Below are 16,872 nucleotides of genomic sequence, written 5' to 3'. Positions count from 1 at the left end.
AGGGGCCATTCTCTTTCTAGGTTTAGCCAGTAAACGATTTATGTAATCATTTATTTGGTTAATGTTTTACGCCGTACTCAAGAATATTGTAAACGATTGGTTGATTGTTTTTAAATGTCATGAACAATATTTTATCTCCTACACGATGGCTGTCAGTGTTTATGGGTATATAAAACTGTAGGTTAAATCACGGACATCCAACATGTTAGAAAACTACTTGTTCTTTGTACTGGTGGAAGATGGGTGGCCTTCAACAAACGAAAAGTGTACAAACTGCCCACATCTACGATTAGCACTTTGGCCTATGATTATTGAGGCATAATTTTATAAATTTAAACACGTACACCATAGAATGCTTAGTCCACAAACAGAATCCTCGTTTATTAAGGAATAAAATAAAATTAAGGGCAGCATAAAAAAAAATCCAGAGCAACGACGATAGTGTGAAATCTGGAATCCGGTCTTTTGTCAATTTACCTCTGTCAGTACAGGCGGTCAGTTTTCATCCGTTCTGTGTTTCAAGCCAAGCGTTTTAATTAGAAGAGAAAAGCTTACTGACTAATTGTTTTGCATGATAAAGTAGGTTAAAAACAACTGTTTAGCCGACATTTGGAGTGAGGCTGGGCGTTGACGGATAGTGTCTAGTCAGGCGCAAATAAACAATCAAACACAAAATTATTCTCTGACAAATACCGCTGATCTGAAACTGCGTGCGGCTATCAGCAGGATCTATCGAGACTATTGTTGAGTGTCTCTTAGTTGGACGGATCATCATTACAAGTAGGTAAGTAATAACGTATGTTTTCGCAACTTTGGACGGTAATTTTTAGTGCTGCATACCTGACCTTATCATTATTTAGGGTGGGCCAGAAAAAAGAAAAAAAAACATCTCGAATAAATGCGAATGTAAAAAGTGTTGAATGGAGTAAGACTTTGACATTTCACGTACCTAATGTTAAAGGATATAAAACTGAGGAAACATAAAGTGTAAGATGCCAGACTTAAATGAGTGCGTGGCCTTACATTTCTGGGATGCGGTACATTTCAAGCTTCTAAATTTGTCACTGTTTAAAAGTATCTCTCATGTGATGCAGACATTTTCATTGAAGATGTGTGACGGCCATGAACAAAGTTTGTACAAAATCACAGCCATCCAGAGTGTTCGTTTAAGAGGATTATAACGCAAATCCAGTTGAAATGTTGCTGTTGTTTTTAAAAAAAGCCCAAATAGTCACCTTTTACAAATATCAGCCCGGCTCAGAGGGTATACTAAAGTAAAGCTGAAGAAATTTACAAAACTAGTAGAATAACAGTATTTCCAATGTTTAGAAACATTCTGACACGTAATAAGTAGTACAGCAACTAGTCTGATATTTACTTACAAGACAATAATTTCCCGAGTTATTCAAAATCCATGACATTTGATTTAATAAGGGAATATGGATTGTTCAATTAATATCTCCAGTATATATGGACTCTTCAACTTCTTCAAATGTTGTGGGTGTATAATTTAGGCCTGTATGTGTAAATGTGCTGCTGTTCAAATGCTGTTTGTTTATGGTGTGAAAGTTACACAAAAGCAGCAAAACATCCTTTAGTGAATGTGTTTAACATGCCAAACCCTTCTGTCAGGAAAACTTTCAAAATTTCCATTTAATGTCAAACGAAGTACATGTACTATTACTTATGCGTGTGTGCATTTCAGGCATGTTAAGCTCGTCAAACAGCAGGCGGTTTTAGTAAATAGATAGAGACTAAATCTTCCACGCTACGATTATACCTTGTAATTAACGACGGATTGTTTGGCAAATTTCGGAAACATTGACTGGAGGCGATGGATGGTAGTGCCTTAATTTAAACATTTTAACAGCAATGTTTTATGACATGCATGTAGATTAAATTGTCGATGCATGCACATGTTCTAGTATACGTCACTGGGCGAGATATGTATACACCATATACAGGCGGTTTTTGGCATGAGGTCATTCATAAATGAATAGTTAGCATGATCGAAATTAAAGTGAATGTTCTCACGCGAGTTAACACTGTTGTTAAAGTGTATCGTCATATCACTTAGCAGGATTACACCAAACACAGACATTAAGTAGATTTGTATGACATTCCCTGTCCATGTGAACACAAATAGGGCGTCGCCAAACATAAAGCCACGAAGTCTCTTTGTACGTTAACCATATTCAGTTTGAGAGTGGATTAGTTATTCTGTACGGTAATTCTGTACGGTAAGCCTTTTCAATGAGAAACAATGGCAATTCTACAAACACTAAAATTATTTGTTTTAATTTTCTATCTAAGAAGTAATGTGCATGTCAGGGTATGTCAAACTACCGTTAGACTACCCTGACGCGAACATTATTTCTATTCTGTTACCTTGGTAGCAGCAAAATATTTTCGTAATTAATAACAAAAACGCCATTGCGGTGTAGATTAACAGCAAAAAACGCCCTCACTTTCCCTGACACGTGGTTCGCGTCTGACCGAACTTTCTAAAGGGGCGTGACGTAATTCTGGACAAAACCATGATGTGTTTTACCGGGGGTGTTAAAATACAATGATAAGTATTACAGAAGTGCTTCACGACTAGGATAGAATAAAATAAGAATACGTTTGTTTCTCGAAAACAATTCCGACTATAAAATGTAGCACTATAAAATAAAATACCCCGTTATATCGGGGTAGGATTCGGTGAGACAGGCACGGTGTCAAACAGCGACCACACTGACAGTGAGCCGGGAGGTCGCTCCTTGCTGGCTACGAGGGTTCGAGCAAGTCCAAACATTTCTCAAACTCAGTTTGACAGAGCTGAAGGACCTGGAAGCCTCTGGCATCAGCACAGCGACAATAGAAGCAGGGAGTTCAACTGTTTAAAAGTAATTAAAGTTTGACTTACGTACGAAAATACAAAAATAATTGAAACACACACAAAATAAGGTTAACACTAGTTTGGTACTGAATTTTATTTGATTTGCTTGCGTAAATGCTTTGCGGTATTGTTGTATTCTGTATCAAATTCATGAAAACTGGGTAACAATGCTAAAATAATGGAACACTTGAGTTCACATTTTCAATTCAATGTTAATTTCTCAACATACGTTGATAAATAATAAACAATAACAGCATCATAGATATGTGTTTGGGCTTATTATAAGTAATCAAATAAATATATTATAACTTTTTTGTTCAAGTTATCATGGGGATAAATATTATTTGTGTTTATACCATTGTGAAATACAATGGATGGCTACCACAATTTAAATTTCTAATGGCGCAAGCAGCACAAAGCTATATGTACATTAAACTAGCATAAAGGTCACATGATGTACCGATTTTGAAGATCTGGGTCACGGCAATATATTCGCGGCAGTCGGACAATAGCGTTTGCGGAGAGAAAATATGAGCAAAGGGGCTGTGAAAAAACAACAACAACAGTTTAACATGGATAAACATCAAACAAGCATTTGGAGTTAAAAAGGACGATCTGCAGCCAGAGATGATGTGATGTGAAGTTGATGTGAACTGTGCTGTTATTTATTGTTGCATCTTTAAACAACCCTCCAAAACTTTGAAGCGTGACTGAAAACTGAGATTTTGCCATTTGGATGGTATTGCTACTGTTACGTGTAACTTACAGTCGACAGCATCGGGCATTTGCACTGGGAGTGGTGTGACCGACATGGGAGTGTTCTCAACGGCATTTTCACTTTCAGCATTTTCTGATAACACACTTGAAGCATGCAGGATATTGCTGATTTCACGGCATTTTGAAACCGACAGTTTGGTGACATAACTCCGTACACTGGATTCATTGCGATGGCCTGTCACAAACATAACGCCCATCACAGAAACCCCGGCATCAGCAAGAACTGTGGCTGTCGTAGCCCGGACGCAGTGTACCGGCGGCTAAGGTTTGCATCGCGGGAAATATCACACATCATGGATAGGATCGTTTGTGACCCATTGGTTGATTGCCATACCATGGTTTGTGGTCAACTGGGACGTTTAGGAGAGGCCTGTGAAAGAAAGACTCACAGGTAATAGAATATCTCTTATTGTGTAGCATTCAAAAGTCCCTGTGGGCTTAAAAACATCTGTAACCTGATACTTTCTCCATTTAAACAAACGTTCGCTCCGACACAAACAATCGTCATTTTGTTTCTTTGTTTATATTTGTCGTCTGCTTTATTCGGTTTAAACAACAACCTCCATCCACCCATAGAACTACAATAGACCCGTCCAGAGGTCAAACGCTTCTGTCTCGTGATCGGGGCATCTAATGACCAAGATAATGTACACTTGGCACGATGCCAAGCAGTGCGCTATATGTAATAAAAAGGAATCAAAGGGTAATAGAATATAATTTTGGCAACCATATCCAGTCAAAGGCGTCGCTATATACTTTCTTAATTGTTTGGTGGTTTGTGTTAAACGTCGTTTTTGGAACTGGCTTTGCGATTATTGACCTGGAACTTCCATACTGATTGGCGGCTGGAATACGAATGCCAGTTTCAACTTATAGATCCATTCCTTATCTGTCAAAAAGTCTTATCCAACGCTCAACAAAAGCTTTACCTCCGATACCGATGTTTTGGGTGATGCACTGAGGTTCCGAACATCAGGTGATATTGACATGCATGTATCAGAAATATCCAGACAAGTAAGTCTCCATCCCGGCCTACATATTATCAGTGGTTTATGTATGTGAGTAGACAACACACCGAGTTGCTGATGACCGCTCAGGCTGCAGATGTACGCCAAACTGTTAGCTCAATCCAGCTCAGGATTGGTGTCTGTCTGCCACTGTTAGTGTCCACATCACACAAACTCCCACTAAAATTTTCGCGTGAGGATATGTACTTTAGGCTTGAACATAGCACGGTGGAAATGCGCTATTCTCATTGATTTTCAAAGTACGGAACGTGCGGTTGTTAACAGTGGACAGTCCTATCCAAAATAAAATAAACAGGTGACTGAGTATAAGTAAGGAAAACTGCAAGGAATGAAGACAAAGAAAAAACTTGTATGAAGGGATGATTTGTGAGGTGGTACCAAGTAAGTTAATCTTCCTCCGCATTCAATACTTGACCTTGCGTCAATATTATTGTTCTGTACTTTCCATAATACTGTTATGATTTACAATCACAGCGACACCTATCACACATTTAGTGATCAATTGAAAACTCTTTGATGGCTAGTAATGGTAACTAAATGTTTAACCAGACTTTTCTGTCGAGAAAGAAATACGTGGCGCTTCCTTAGGTGTAAAATAATTATTTTCAGTTTTGAAAACTTCAGTATTGTTCAAAATCTTCGGGATGTTGATCATACTTATCAACTTTATGTTTAAGTTTGAGTCTCTCATGGATGGTTTTAATTAACTGGACAGACCGATTAAGCATAAACTTCGCTACTCAGATATAGAGACTCAAGACAAGATTTGGCACACGGATGGCTGAATACGTTTCCTGTACTTTCCTGTTAAGTTTGTTCAAATAAATTACGGGGCGGAAAGAGGTGGAGTGGGGGTAGTTAATTGTCCTTTGTTAATTAGTTAAACTTAAACAAGGTATTAAATTGTAATCTGATTATAAATACACTTACCTCAAATATCACTGTGAACCTACAATGTAATTCTATTCAGCCATTGCAAAAAAAATTCAGGTGTTAGCTGCATGTTCACTTTAACAAGAAGATTTACGCAAAAGTCTTATTTTCGCATCGCAGCGCGACTGGTATACAGATGGTTGTTTTCGAGTTGGGAATTGTTTACGACCCACTGGTTTGGAAAATGAGTTTAACCGCAAAAAATAAAAAATATTCCCAAAAGCATGTTTAGTTTTTATAACCATAGGTATATGTTCAAAACTCAATGTCGCGCGACGAATTACACGTGTTTAATTTCAATACAGTTAGCGGGTAGTCGAGTGTATTTTTCTTTTTTTCTTTTCATCAAAACAGAATCTTAATTATTTGAATTAAGACAAATGATGCAAAGGAAAAGTCGTCTACCCTATAACTATTTAAACAAAAAAACAGGAGGCGTTACACGAAGTGACGCTTTGTGAAATATATATTGTTTTATTGTCACGCTAAAGAATTTCCGACCTGTATGACTGTGCTCCAGGCTGGTTTCATGAAGCTTACTTAGCTAAGTTTGTGCTTTTTTTTTTTTTGACGGCCAGCATTATGGTGGGTGGAAACCGGGCACAGCCCGGAGGAAACCCATGACCACTCATAGGTTGCTGGCAGACCTTCCCACGTACGGCCGGAGAGGAAGCCAGCATAAGCTGGTCTTGAACTCACAGCGACCGCATTGGTGAGAGGCTTCTGGGTCACTACGCTGGGCTAGCGCGCTAACCGACTGAGCCACGGAGGCCCCAGTTTGTGCTTAACTACCATGATGACGTATGGTGTAGAGATATAAAGTGCACTTAGCTAAGGGCTACTTAATACTAAGTATGCTTCATGAAGCCGGCCGCAGGTTTTATGGGTGGAAGAAACCGGAATGCCCTGTGTAAAGCATCACACCGTACGAGGTACCCGACAAACATTTTGTCCTAAAGACATTGCCGAAACACTACGGGTTAGATACAAAAACACAACCTTATTGGCTAATGGCCGGATACGCGATGGGAGTCCGATTTGACAAACGCTGGATGTTTGATCCACAAAATAATGTTATAAGAGACCTGAGATAAATGATCTTCATCGTGTCAAACAAAAGAAGCATTCATGAAGCCTTTAAAATTTTTCCTTTCCATCCAACTTTATAGTCTCAAAAACAGGGAAATTTCCAAAGAAAGGCAGTTGTACAAATAACAGGTATTGGGAGTAATCGCTTCGTTACTGAAGAGAGAACTGCTACGTATGTGCAACTCGATAATAACTGCAACGAAGGAGAAGTTTTAGACAAGCCTCTTTTTTATTGCAGTAATCATCGAGTTGAACATACGTAACGGTCTCTTAAAACATCTTCTTTGTTGCAGTAATCTTGAGGTTGAACATATATAGCAGTGTTCTCTTCATTTAAGAACATTACATTCATCCCTAAGAGACAGTACAATCCACTAGAAACTCTTTTACAAATGGCAGCCATTCTTATGTTCCAGATGCTTAACAATTTTCTCTTCCGTTTAGAAGATAACAATCATTCCTGACGCTCGGTGTGAATTCAAGTCCATTTCATGCTAGCTTCTGCTCCGGGTTACAGCGGTTATTTGTAACCATTTGCCAGCTATCACACAGTACTCGCTATTTTGGTTTTATTCTCTTTGCTTTACATCTTTAACTATATTGTTTTCCTGCATCAAACAGGATTCTGTTGATGGACTAAGCAATCCGGATGCTTGGTCCCTTTGGAATGTTTTAATGTTAAAACTGATGACAACACTGCATTTTGGAATATTTCTAGACCAGTGACATCTGCAGTTAGCATCACTACCATGATACTAGCCGGCTTATGATTTGCTACGATTTAAGCATTTACATGAGCAATTAAATTAAAACCATAACGAAGGTAAATCGACGTGCGATCATTTGCTACCTATCACGCCGTCGTCGCTTCTCTAGATTTACTGTACTACCCATGCTGTAATAGTAGTCTTTAGTTAGATTTGTCACGGAATAGTTGCAGTTCTGATAGTTGATAGTAGACCTACATGTACATTGCAGATTATGCATCGATGGCAGGAACCAATAGTACAGTCACAATACGAAGTATTTTCCCGAAGATACGTTCATAAAATCCTTCAGTGGGAAATAATGATGAACTAAAATACAATTAACTTTGCTGAAAGATCTAAGTGACCTTTAAAAATTTCAAAATATGTATCCTTGTTAAGATATTATCTTTAAACATAGCAGAAGGCCAGAATTAAAGAAAACATAAGACTAAAGCATTTATGAGATGAAAGACAATTAAACACTGACCAGGAAAATAGTTTGATTTATTATTTTAGCATTTTTCTACCCGGCTAAAATACATTTAAAACATAGGATTCTGTGGTGGTCTGTTGGCTTCAAATAGTTCGTTTCAAGTTGCATTTGTTGAATGCATTTATAGCTCTAAACGAAGATGCATTTTGAATGATGATGAAATCTTAGCAATCTACATGTGTCAAGTGGCAAAAAGCTAAAGTGACATTACTGGTCCCAGTGTGATCAGAAATGCCTACAGTAACATCCAACGGTTTAAATGTGTTTTACTAGGTCGAAACATATTGTAAAAAAATAAATCAAACTATTTTCCCGGACAATATTTAATAGTATTTCATATGCTTCATTCTTTGCCGTGAAGTCGTGTATCTTTGTGTCAAAAGAAGGAGAGTATATAGAGAGTGGCACATGCAATGTGAGAAATACGAAAATAAATGAATGACATTGTGCTCGTTTCGCAGCTGATGACCCAAGGAGTACACAATGTAGGCCTAAACATGCAGGATGAACAAGTACGTCATCACATATGAGCGATGACATGCTTCCGTCTGATATAAACTGATAAGTGTTCTTGTCTGGCTTATACTTAAACTCTATATTTCAAAAGGTGAGCTGTTCAAAAGAATATTAGCTATGGAAAAGGAACCGCCATGGAAGGTCACCAATGAATCTGAAAACGTCGGTTACATTTATGAAAATTGAAGAAGAGTATCTATTTTGAAGAGAATCACGAAACCATCGGAACGTTTTTAATTTCAGGCATTAGGGAATATTGTACTAAGTTTACAATATGCAACACGCGAGACGATGTCGAGTGATACATTGCGACTCATTTAATGCGCATACAACATCATTTTAGGCCAAAATGGACTGATCTGTGAGAAGGGTACAGGCCTGGAGCCACGGCCTGAAAGGCGCGATGCAAAAGAAGGACAGTTAACGTGTAGCAGAGTTCAGTACTGTCCATGTGCGCGCAAGAAGAATCGCGACATGTCTTCATCCATTTTTCATGGACGTGTCACGGCAAACACAGCACTTTAAAGGGTGTAAACCACAGTGATCATGTTTTGTAACTTTTGTTAGAGTTTTTGGTTGTTTTGCATGATTACGATACCCTTTTTTGTCATCTTGTCACAGATCTACTTTCTCGAAATTTCATTATTTTTTTTGCAAGTGCTGTTATGTTTGGCATTCTCAAGGTTCCTTATACCATTGTACCATGGTCTAAAAGGAAAATACAAACCCATATTTACTTTCGTTGGCTAAGGATGTTAGTTATATTCTGCTTCCACTAAACTGCCTTATACTTCAATTTTCAGATTAGGAGTGGGAACGATGCATGCAGTCGAACAACATTCTTCTTTTAAGTTTTGGGCGAAGCAAAAACCATTTCTTTGAGGAATTGAAAAGAGAAGATCAAATCTGTTTTGTTGACCGTGAACAAACCTCCAGGAAGCAAAAAGGACAGAGACGATATATATTGACAAAGAGCAAGGCACTCGACGATCGCTACATCGCTCACTGGCAATGTTAGGCAAGAGATATAACAATTTCCACTTGTCACTACTTTAAAGAAAATCAATCCTCACTTGGATTTGTCAACGGAGATTGGGGGAGTTTGGAGGTACCAGAAAACCATGGATAACTCAGCCAAACATTCGCTGATGTCCTTGAGGCTTGGATTTTTTATTTTATACGCTTGCATAGGTTTCCTTCCCGTTTTTTATCCATTGTATCTCAAAGAATACCAATTACAACCAGCTGAGATAGGGATTGTCCTCTCCTTTCTACCCGCCTGAGGTGTCGTCGCTGGACTCTTAAGTGACTTTATCATCAGAAGACTGGAAGGTGAAATGAATGTCATGTGCTCTTGCCTGGTGTTTCTTCTGGTATCGTCTTTTTGTATGGTTTTTATACCGTTACCAGATATCTCCGATGTTTGCGTAGAGGTTACGTTACAAAACCTCACGAAAAACTCCACCAACTCAACCGCTACAAATCGTGTTTTCGAACTAGTACACAAAGGAAGTGATATTGGGCATTTTGTGGACATGGTAGGATTCTCATTCGTCGCATTTTGCATGCAATTTGCTACGGTCACTTGCGACAGCATTCACACTGCCGTCACACTTCAGTCCCTTGGAGACGCAAATTCAGGAAAGATTGGCAACATCCGCGCTTGGGGATCACTTGGTCATGGTATTGGGTGAGTCTAAGTACAAGGTGTTGTTGTTTGCCAAGAAAGACGGGTAAATTATTTATCATAGCATGTTGATAGGTATTACAAGTGGTAGGAATAAAGTCAATCAAGGCTTTTGTATCCCTATGACTGGGAGAAAAATCACGAGCATACAACCCACGTAAATTGAAATTTGACAGAGCGAGTAAAAAAGTACATTTCAAAGGCGACGAATATAACCAAGAATATGCGGCTGTAAATTATAGAATGAAATGTTAGTGTCGATACGGGCTTATTAAGAACAGATTTAGCTTCCCTCTCCACGACTGTGTTCCACGGATACCAATGTGACTTGGTGTCCTAAAACTTATTTCATTTGGAAGATGTATTTTCGACGTTGTTCGCCTTTCACACATATTTGTAGGTCCTATGTGGGAAAGTTCGTCACTAAGGGTAGTTTTTCTCAGGTACTCCGCTAGTTTTTCTCAGGTACTCCGGTTTCCTTCACCCTTGGTTATGACTTCAATGGTATAGGTGAAAAATTGAGAGTGGGAGCTTTAAACAAAGAGGATGAGAGCTTTAAACAAAGAGGATTAGAGCTTTAAACAAAGAGGATGAGAGCTCTAAACACACAAGACATCCCCGAAGAAAGCAACAGAAAAAAAGTAAACCACAAAAATTCCACTTTAGAATAATAAAATACTTTATGTCAGTAGAATATGGGAATATCTCCACACCTGAAATGTTACTGGCGGTTGTCACCAATATGATGTGGGCTTTGCTCAGTCTGTCGCGAACCAATGCATCCATGATATCTTTGCAGTGCCATTGCCATTGGTAGCCTCGTATCGACCAGCACGGTTTCCCAGTTGATCTGCGGAAAAATGGTCCAGGGCACTGACTACCACTACATGTTCTATCTCACTGCCTTTTTCGGTGCTGTCACGCTTGCCAATATCCCAAGAATATTTAAGGTATTTAAGGTATATTGTTCACATCTTGTATTACTTCAAATCAAAGCAAGCACAACAATTCCCCCCCCCCCCCACAGCCCCTCCCCCCCCCCCCCACACACACACTCCGTTCAATAAGAACACTAATTCATCTTTGGTTAAGAGTTATTGCTTTCGTGGAAAAGGAATTCTGCATACTTCAAACAATAATCTTGTTCTTTAGTTCATGATGACTAAACTATTTCAAACTATATTAATGTCCTGTTTTAATTTAAACTAAGATATTTCCGTTTCTCAAAGCATGATTTTGGACATCATACTCGATCTGCATTTTAGCTTTGAACATAGTGACTGTAAAAAGCTTATTTTAGTTACAGCTATGAGGTTAATTACATCGACATTAACATAATACCGGGCTATAAATGCTAACACATTGAGAAACGCCGGAATCGGACACACTATAGATGACTATGCTAAGATTTGCATGGATGCTTTTTTTGTAGGTTGCGGAAGTTAGGCATTCATGATTCTTGGCCATGGAATGTTTGTGGAATAGGTGTGAAAAATTAATATGGGTCTGAGGCCATACCCAGCCCGAACACGGAAATGTCCGGGCGAGAGTGCATGTATTAATCAACTACATGATTAGTTCACTTTCGCCTTTCTATCCCTGACATCCATCCCTGAGACATGAAGCCCGATTGATTCAACAATAAATTCTTATTATTATTTATTTATCTGATTGGTGTTGAACGCCGTACTCAAGAATATTTGACTTATACGACGCTGGGAGGAAATGGGACAGAGCCAGGGAGAAACCCACCTGCATCCACAGACCTTCCCACATACGACCAGAGAGGAAGCCAGCAAAAAACCTTATTAGTCAGTTCACGAACAGTGGTTCTAATGAGAGTCCACTAGATATTTTGTTTTGTGAAAATCCACCCATATAGGAAATGCTAATACGAAAACGACGGATACCTCGATACCTCTTGGATTTGCCTGACTTCCTAGAATTTCTCTGCATTTGTATTTCACATGGAATTCAATCCCTAATTCATTGTCTAAAGCTGGTAGAGATTTCTTGAAGCCCCTGGTCTCATTTCATATGCTAGCTACGGAAAGTGATTGCTCTTACAGTGGTAAACGACGATCGTGATTCCGTTTGCACAATCTAACCGTTCGTTGAAGACCACCCCCCGTCTTCCACCAACTGCACTTGTGTGCATATGTGCACATGTCACCTGTGGGATTTTTCGTCAATAACTTTCAACACTTCGGTGATTTCTCCCAGCTGGTTCCGATTCCCCATAATATTGATTGCCATTGTATAAGTGGAGAATTCTTGAGAAAATATTCTCTACATTCATGTATACACTTTTACCTATCCTTTGATTATCTCCACAACCATACAATTAGTCTCCTTGGCACTTGTCAGGGATATTGTTGTGCATCTAAGAGAGTGCACTGATGAGTGAATTAAGTAATTTGTATGCAAATGATATGCAGTGGTTTGTCAGGTACCTGCCGCAGGACGGTGGTTTTCCTCAAGCAATTTGATTGTTAACTCGGTGTGTACGTTATAATACATCAAGTATATCTACATTTAATGCTAAATATCTTTTACAAAAAATGTAAGTCTAAAGAACTGTTGTTACTCTTTACAGTGAGGAAAGTACACAATGTTGTAAATGTTTAGAAAAATGCTGCCTTCTGTGTTTGCTTTATAAACATAGACGATTCGTGCTTTTGCATTTCTTTCAGGGTCGGAGAGGTATAATTTCAGTGGCTGTGGAGGAAATATCCAACGGAACAAACTACATGGCATTATTGATGACATTTAAGAATCTGTCTTGGTTGTTTATTCTTTTCTCTCACAGTGTATTCTTGACAATAACTCAGGGGTTTCTCAGCTGGCATTTGGAGAATATAGGTAAGAGACGTGACATATCGTTTCCGGTCTATGAATATTAAATCATGCAAATTTCCGGTCTGTCAAATGTGCCGGGGGCCTTGGTCAGAGAAAACTGTCCACGATGCTCGTGTAGCCCTTTGCACCGTTTAAGGTTCGTTGCAGACCACTAGCCTTCCACCGATATGGTGTGCTAATCTGTGCAACACACGTGGGAAAGTCCGACAGTAACCAGCAAAAAGCGGATGGTTTTACCCGAACAATGTTCTACACATAAAACTCACCGAAAATTCTTGAGTATAACGCTTGAAAAAATAAATAAATATATAGTTTAATGTAACTCACGCATCTTCACTGAAACTTGCTTCACTGAAACTGTTTCTAACCTGCGTTAGATTAACGGCGACTAGATTTATATTTTGCTCCGACGGTGATTGCTTGTAGCCGACAGAAAGTATGATGGCACATTTACTGAGTTGCGACAAATTCGCGTTAGTCGCGACATCCCCTGTTTATACGATTTTGTGTCGCCTTGCACTATTGTCCCTCCTGAGATGAATGGCCCTTGCTACAAGACAGAACGCCCAGATTAGAAGATTGCACAGGATTTGACCGTCCGGCCGACCGAAGGACTGACCAACTGAAAGACACAGACAGAACGAATGACTATAGCCGTTCGTTCCTAAAACTTTCAATTTAGTGTCGGCGTAGCTACAACTGCACTGTGCGTGAAGGAGAAACACTGTGAAACATAATATGATTAAGACGTTGAGCTTAGCAAGTAAATCCACAGCAAGGACATTAGTGTGATTGCCGGCAAATGATCACACGTAACCGTTGAAACGCGGAAACCCTCAATCATTTTTGTCCACTGTAACTCATTAGGAATGATATACCTCCCATTCGCCCACCTGAACAGATCACCGGCCACGAGGTTGTCATTGTCACTATTCACGAGTCGACAAATTACGTGTGATAGTAGACGCGTAACTTTTGCAATTGATGCATCCTGAACCGCGAACAGACTTATGCTGATTTATGCCAGTGACAACATGGTGGCCGTTGACCTGTTCAGCATCAATATGTCCAAAATATGTTTAGCGCGAGATCTCCCACAATGTAAAAGCTTCAAGCAGGGCGCAGGTGTTTAGTAGTCGGGCCTAAATGAACGGTGCGGTATGAACTTCCAGTTTTGATCCGGGAAGTATGTGTGATTATGGTACGTATATCATCTCAATAACCTTCGAGCAGTTGCTTCTACACTGACTTATGCTCTAGTTTACATATAGTCGCAGACGAAAATATCCGTGTACACCGAGCTGTGAAGGTTGACCTACAGTCATTGTGCCTTGTAATTAAGAAGTTTATTTAGGTTTTTACCTTTGACGTGCAGTCAGTTTTTTGATATTCTCCCATTTAAAATGTGTTATTCACTTTGTCCGTGTGCAATACAACTTTGACTTTAATGGATGTACTGCAGCTATTGCTTATTTGCGTTTATTTGGCCATGATCTGCACAATTTTATATAGCTGTGCTATATTTTTTTGTTTCAGGCGCATCGCCTTATATAATTGGCGCTTCCGTTCTGATAACTACAACAGTAGAGTTTTTCATGTTTTTCATCACTCCAATGCTCATAAGGGTGTTAGGACACTGGAAGTTGGTCAGTGCAGGAATGGCGACATATGCAGTTCGATTTCTGGCTTATGCAGCTCTGGTCAATCCCATGTACGTTCTATTGATCCAAATTGTCGAAGGTACGGAATCTTCAAACATAGTCGTGTTCATAACTTACGCTGAACAGTGGTTTTCTCATTGAGTAATTTTGTAACGTTGGAGATCTCGATCTATTGCTTGAAGAAAGGGGTGTTTTCATCCCCGGCCTCGCTACCTCGTCCTGCATTACGAAGATCGAGGCAACACTCCGTACGAAAATGGTCGAGGTAATGTAGTAGGAAAAGGTCCTCTATTGGCTTCTGTATTTATGTTATCTCCGGCAGTTGTGCTCTCACAATAAAATGGAGTATGTCCTTTATCTAAGACAACTGGGTTCAGTTTAAAAAACATTTACTAAATTGCCTGCCAACTCGACAAGTGTACGATTCTAAAATCCTTAATAACTAAGCGGTTGTCAACAAATTTGTAATTACTAAGATTTTATTGGAAACCTAGACAAGTAGTTAGATACAAGTAGAATTTAACTCGTATGCTCGAACAACCGGTAGTGAGTAGAACGCACATTCACTGAGTATAAAAAATACAATGCACTAGAGAGGCTAAAGGGCAGTTAGTCCTTGTGGATGGAGTTGAAATGCATTGATCTTCGTGGAATATTTGATATCGGCTTCATATAAGTGCAGGATTTTACCTGTCCCTTCTCGTTTATGACAGATAACGCTATGAACAAGCATTAAATAGGAGGGTCTCTCCATGGCCTTTCGGTTAGCGTACTCGGACAGCACAGTCACCAAGGAACCACTCACAAATGTGGGCACTGGGAGCTCAAGTCCAGCTCGTGTTGGCTTCATCCCCGGTCGTGCGTACCGAGCTGTTGCGATGACGCTCTATTCGCTTGTTACGTTGATGTTCTACCGGCCTGTTAGGCTGATGTTCCATTGACCTGTTACGTTGATGTTCCGTTGACCTTTAAAGATGATATTCTATTCACCTGTTACTTCTACGATGATATTCTATTTACCTGTTACTTGTACATTGATGTTCTAATGAGCTGTTATGTTGATGAAATGAAATCCTGGCTTGCCAATTTCGGTCATGTTGATTACCTGTTGTGTTGTGTGTTTCAGGCGTGACGTTTGCTTGTCAGTGGAGTGCCATCGTATCTCACCTCAGCAATCAGGTACCAGAACATTTCCAGACACAGGTCCAAGGGGTTATGCAGGCTCTTATCGCCCTTGGGATGGGTATAAGTTTCCCTGTCAGCGGAGCCTTAACTCAGGCTTTTGGAACACCGAGAATGTTTCAGATTTTCGCGGCGATGGCTTTGATATTCCTTGTAATTTTTATAACTGCTCAGATTGTTCCGGATAAAAGGTTTCTAGGCACATTAAACAGTGCGAAGAATTCTGGAACGCTACTAAAAAAGTAGTTTCTTTTGATCACTGTTCATTTTTCTATAAGATCTGTTTTACTGGGTGGCTAAGACTACTGAAGTTCTACTTTTATGGCCCAGACAACTTAAGTGTTGGTTCAGTGGCTAAGACAATTAAAGTTCTCATTTGTCCGCTTAGCCAGTTAAAGTGCTGGTTCGGTGACACAGATAATTAAAGTGCTCATTCGTCCACTCAACCAGTTAAAGTGCTGGTTCGGTGGCCCAGATAATTAAAGTGCTCATTCGTCCGCTCAGCCAGTTGAAGTGGTGGTTCGGTGATCCAGACAGTGAAAGCGCTGTCTCGTTGACCCAGAAAGTTAAAGTGCCGTTGAGATGTTTGTAAAGTACCAGGGCTAATTTTTTACTCCAGGCCTCCCGGTTTCCTTCAACCACAAACCTGACTGCTGTCATATACATGCGCATGTATGTGGAAAGCAAACTGCTTAACACAAAATATGTTAATAATTAACTGATTCACTGGTCCGGGCACATAATCGAAAGTGTTACTAGTGGAAACGGCATAGTGAGTACATGTGAATTTGAACGTAACATGTAAAATACATTATGATTGCAAACAAAAGGGGGACTTTGGGTTTGACTTATTTCCAAAAAAATGAAGACAACCGATGATTGCGATTAAAATTATTATATACTTTGCACTTATAAATAAAAAATAATTTATTTATTCATATGAATGGTGTTTTACCACGTATTCAACACTATTTAACTAATACTAAAGCGACCAGCTTTAAAGGATGGGAGGAAACC

The 16,872-nt window shown here is 39.4% G+C and overlaps 1 protein-coding gene across 2 annotated transcripts; it reads left to right on the top strand.

The window, feature by feature from the left end:
* The first annotated feature begins 733 nt into the window (after positions 1-733).
* On the top strand, positions 734-16,610 carry LOC135480772 (major facilitator superfamily domain-containing protein 6-like). 2 transcript variants are annotated; one of them, XM_064760695.1, is made up of 6 exons: positions 734-784; positions 9,270-10,156; positions 10,953-11,103; positions 12,963-13,015; positions 14,549-14,752; positions 15,800-16,610. In XM_064760695.1, exons 2-6 carry the CDS (start codon positions 9,804-9,806, stop codon positions 16,041-16,043), a joined length of 1,005 nt encoding a protein of 334 aa, XP_064616765.1. In that variant the 5' UTR covers positions 734-784; positions 9,270-9,803; the 3' UTR covers positions 16,044-16,610. The 2 variants fall into 2 exon arrangements, with proteins under 2 accessions (XP_064616765.1, XP_064616764.1); XM_064760694.1 differs by having other exon boundaries at positions 12,847-13,015.
* The last annotated feature ends 262 nt before the right edge of the window (positions 16,611-16,872 follow it).

This window comes from Liolophura sinensis, chromosome 13 (genome assembly GCF_032854445.1).
Source record: "Liolophura sinensis isolate JHLJ2023 chromosome 13, CUHK_Ljap_v2, whole genome shotgun sequence".
Taxonomy (NCBI): domain Eukaryota; kingdom Metazoa; phylum Mollusca; class Polyplacophora; order Chitonida; family Chitonidae; genus Liolophura; species Liolophura sinensis.
The sequence above is the reverse complement of the archived record's forward strand: the minus strand, read 5'-3'. Positions and strand labels throughout refer to the sequence as shown.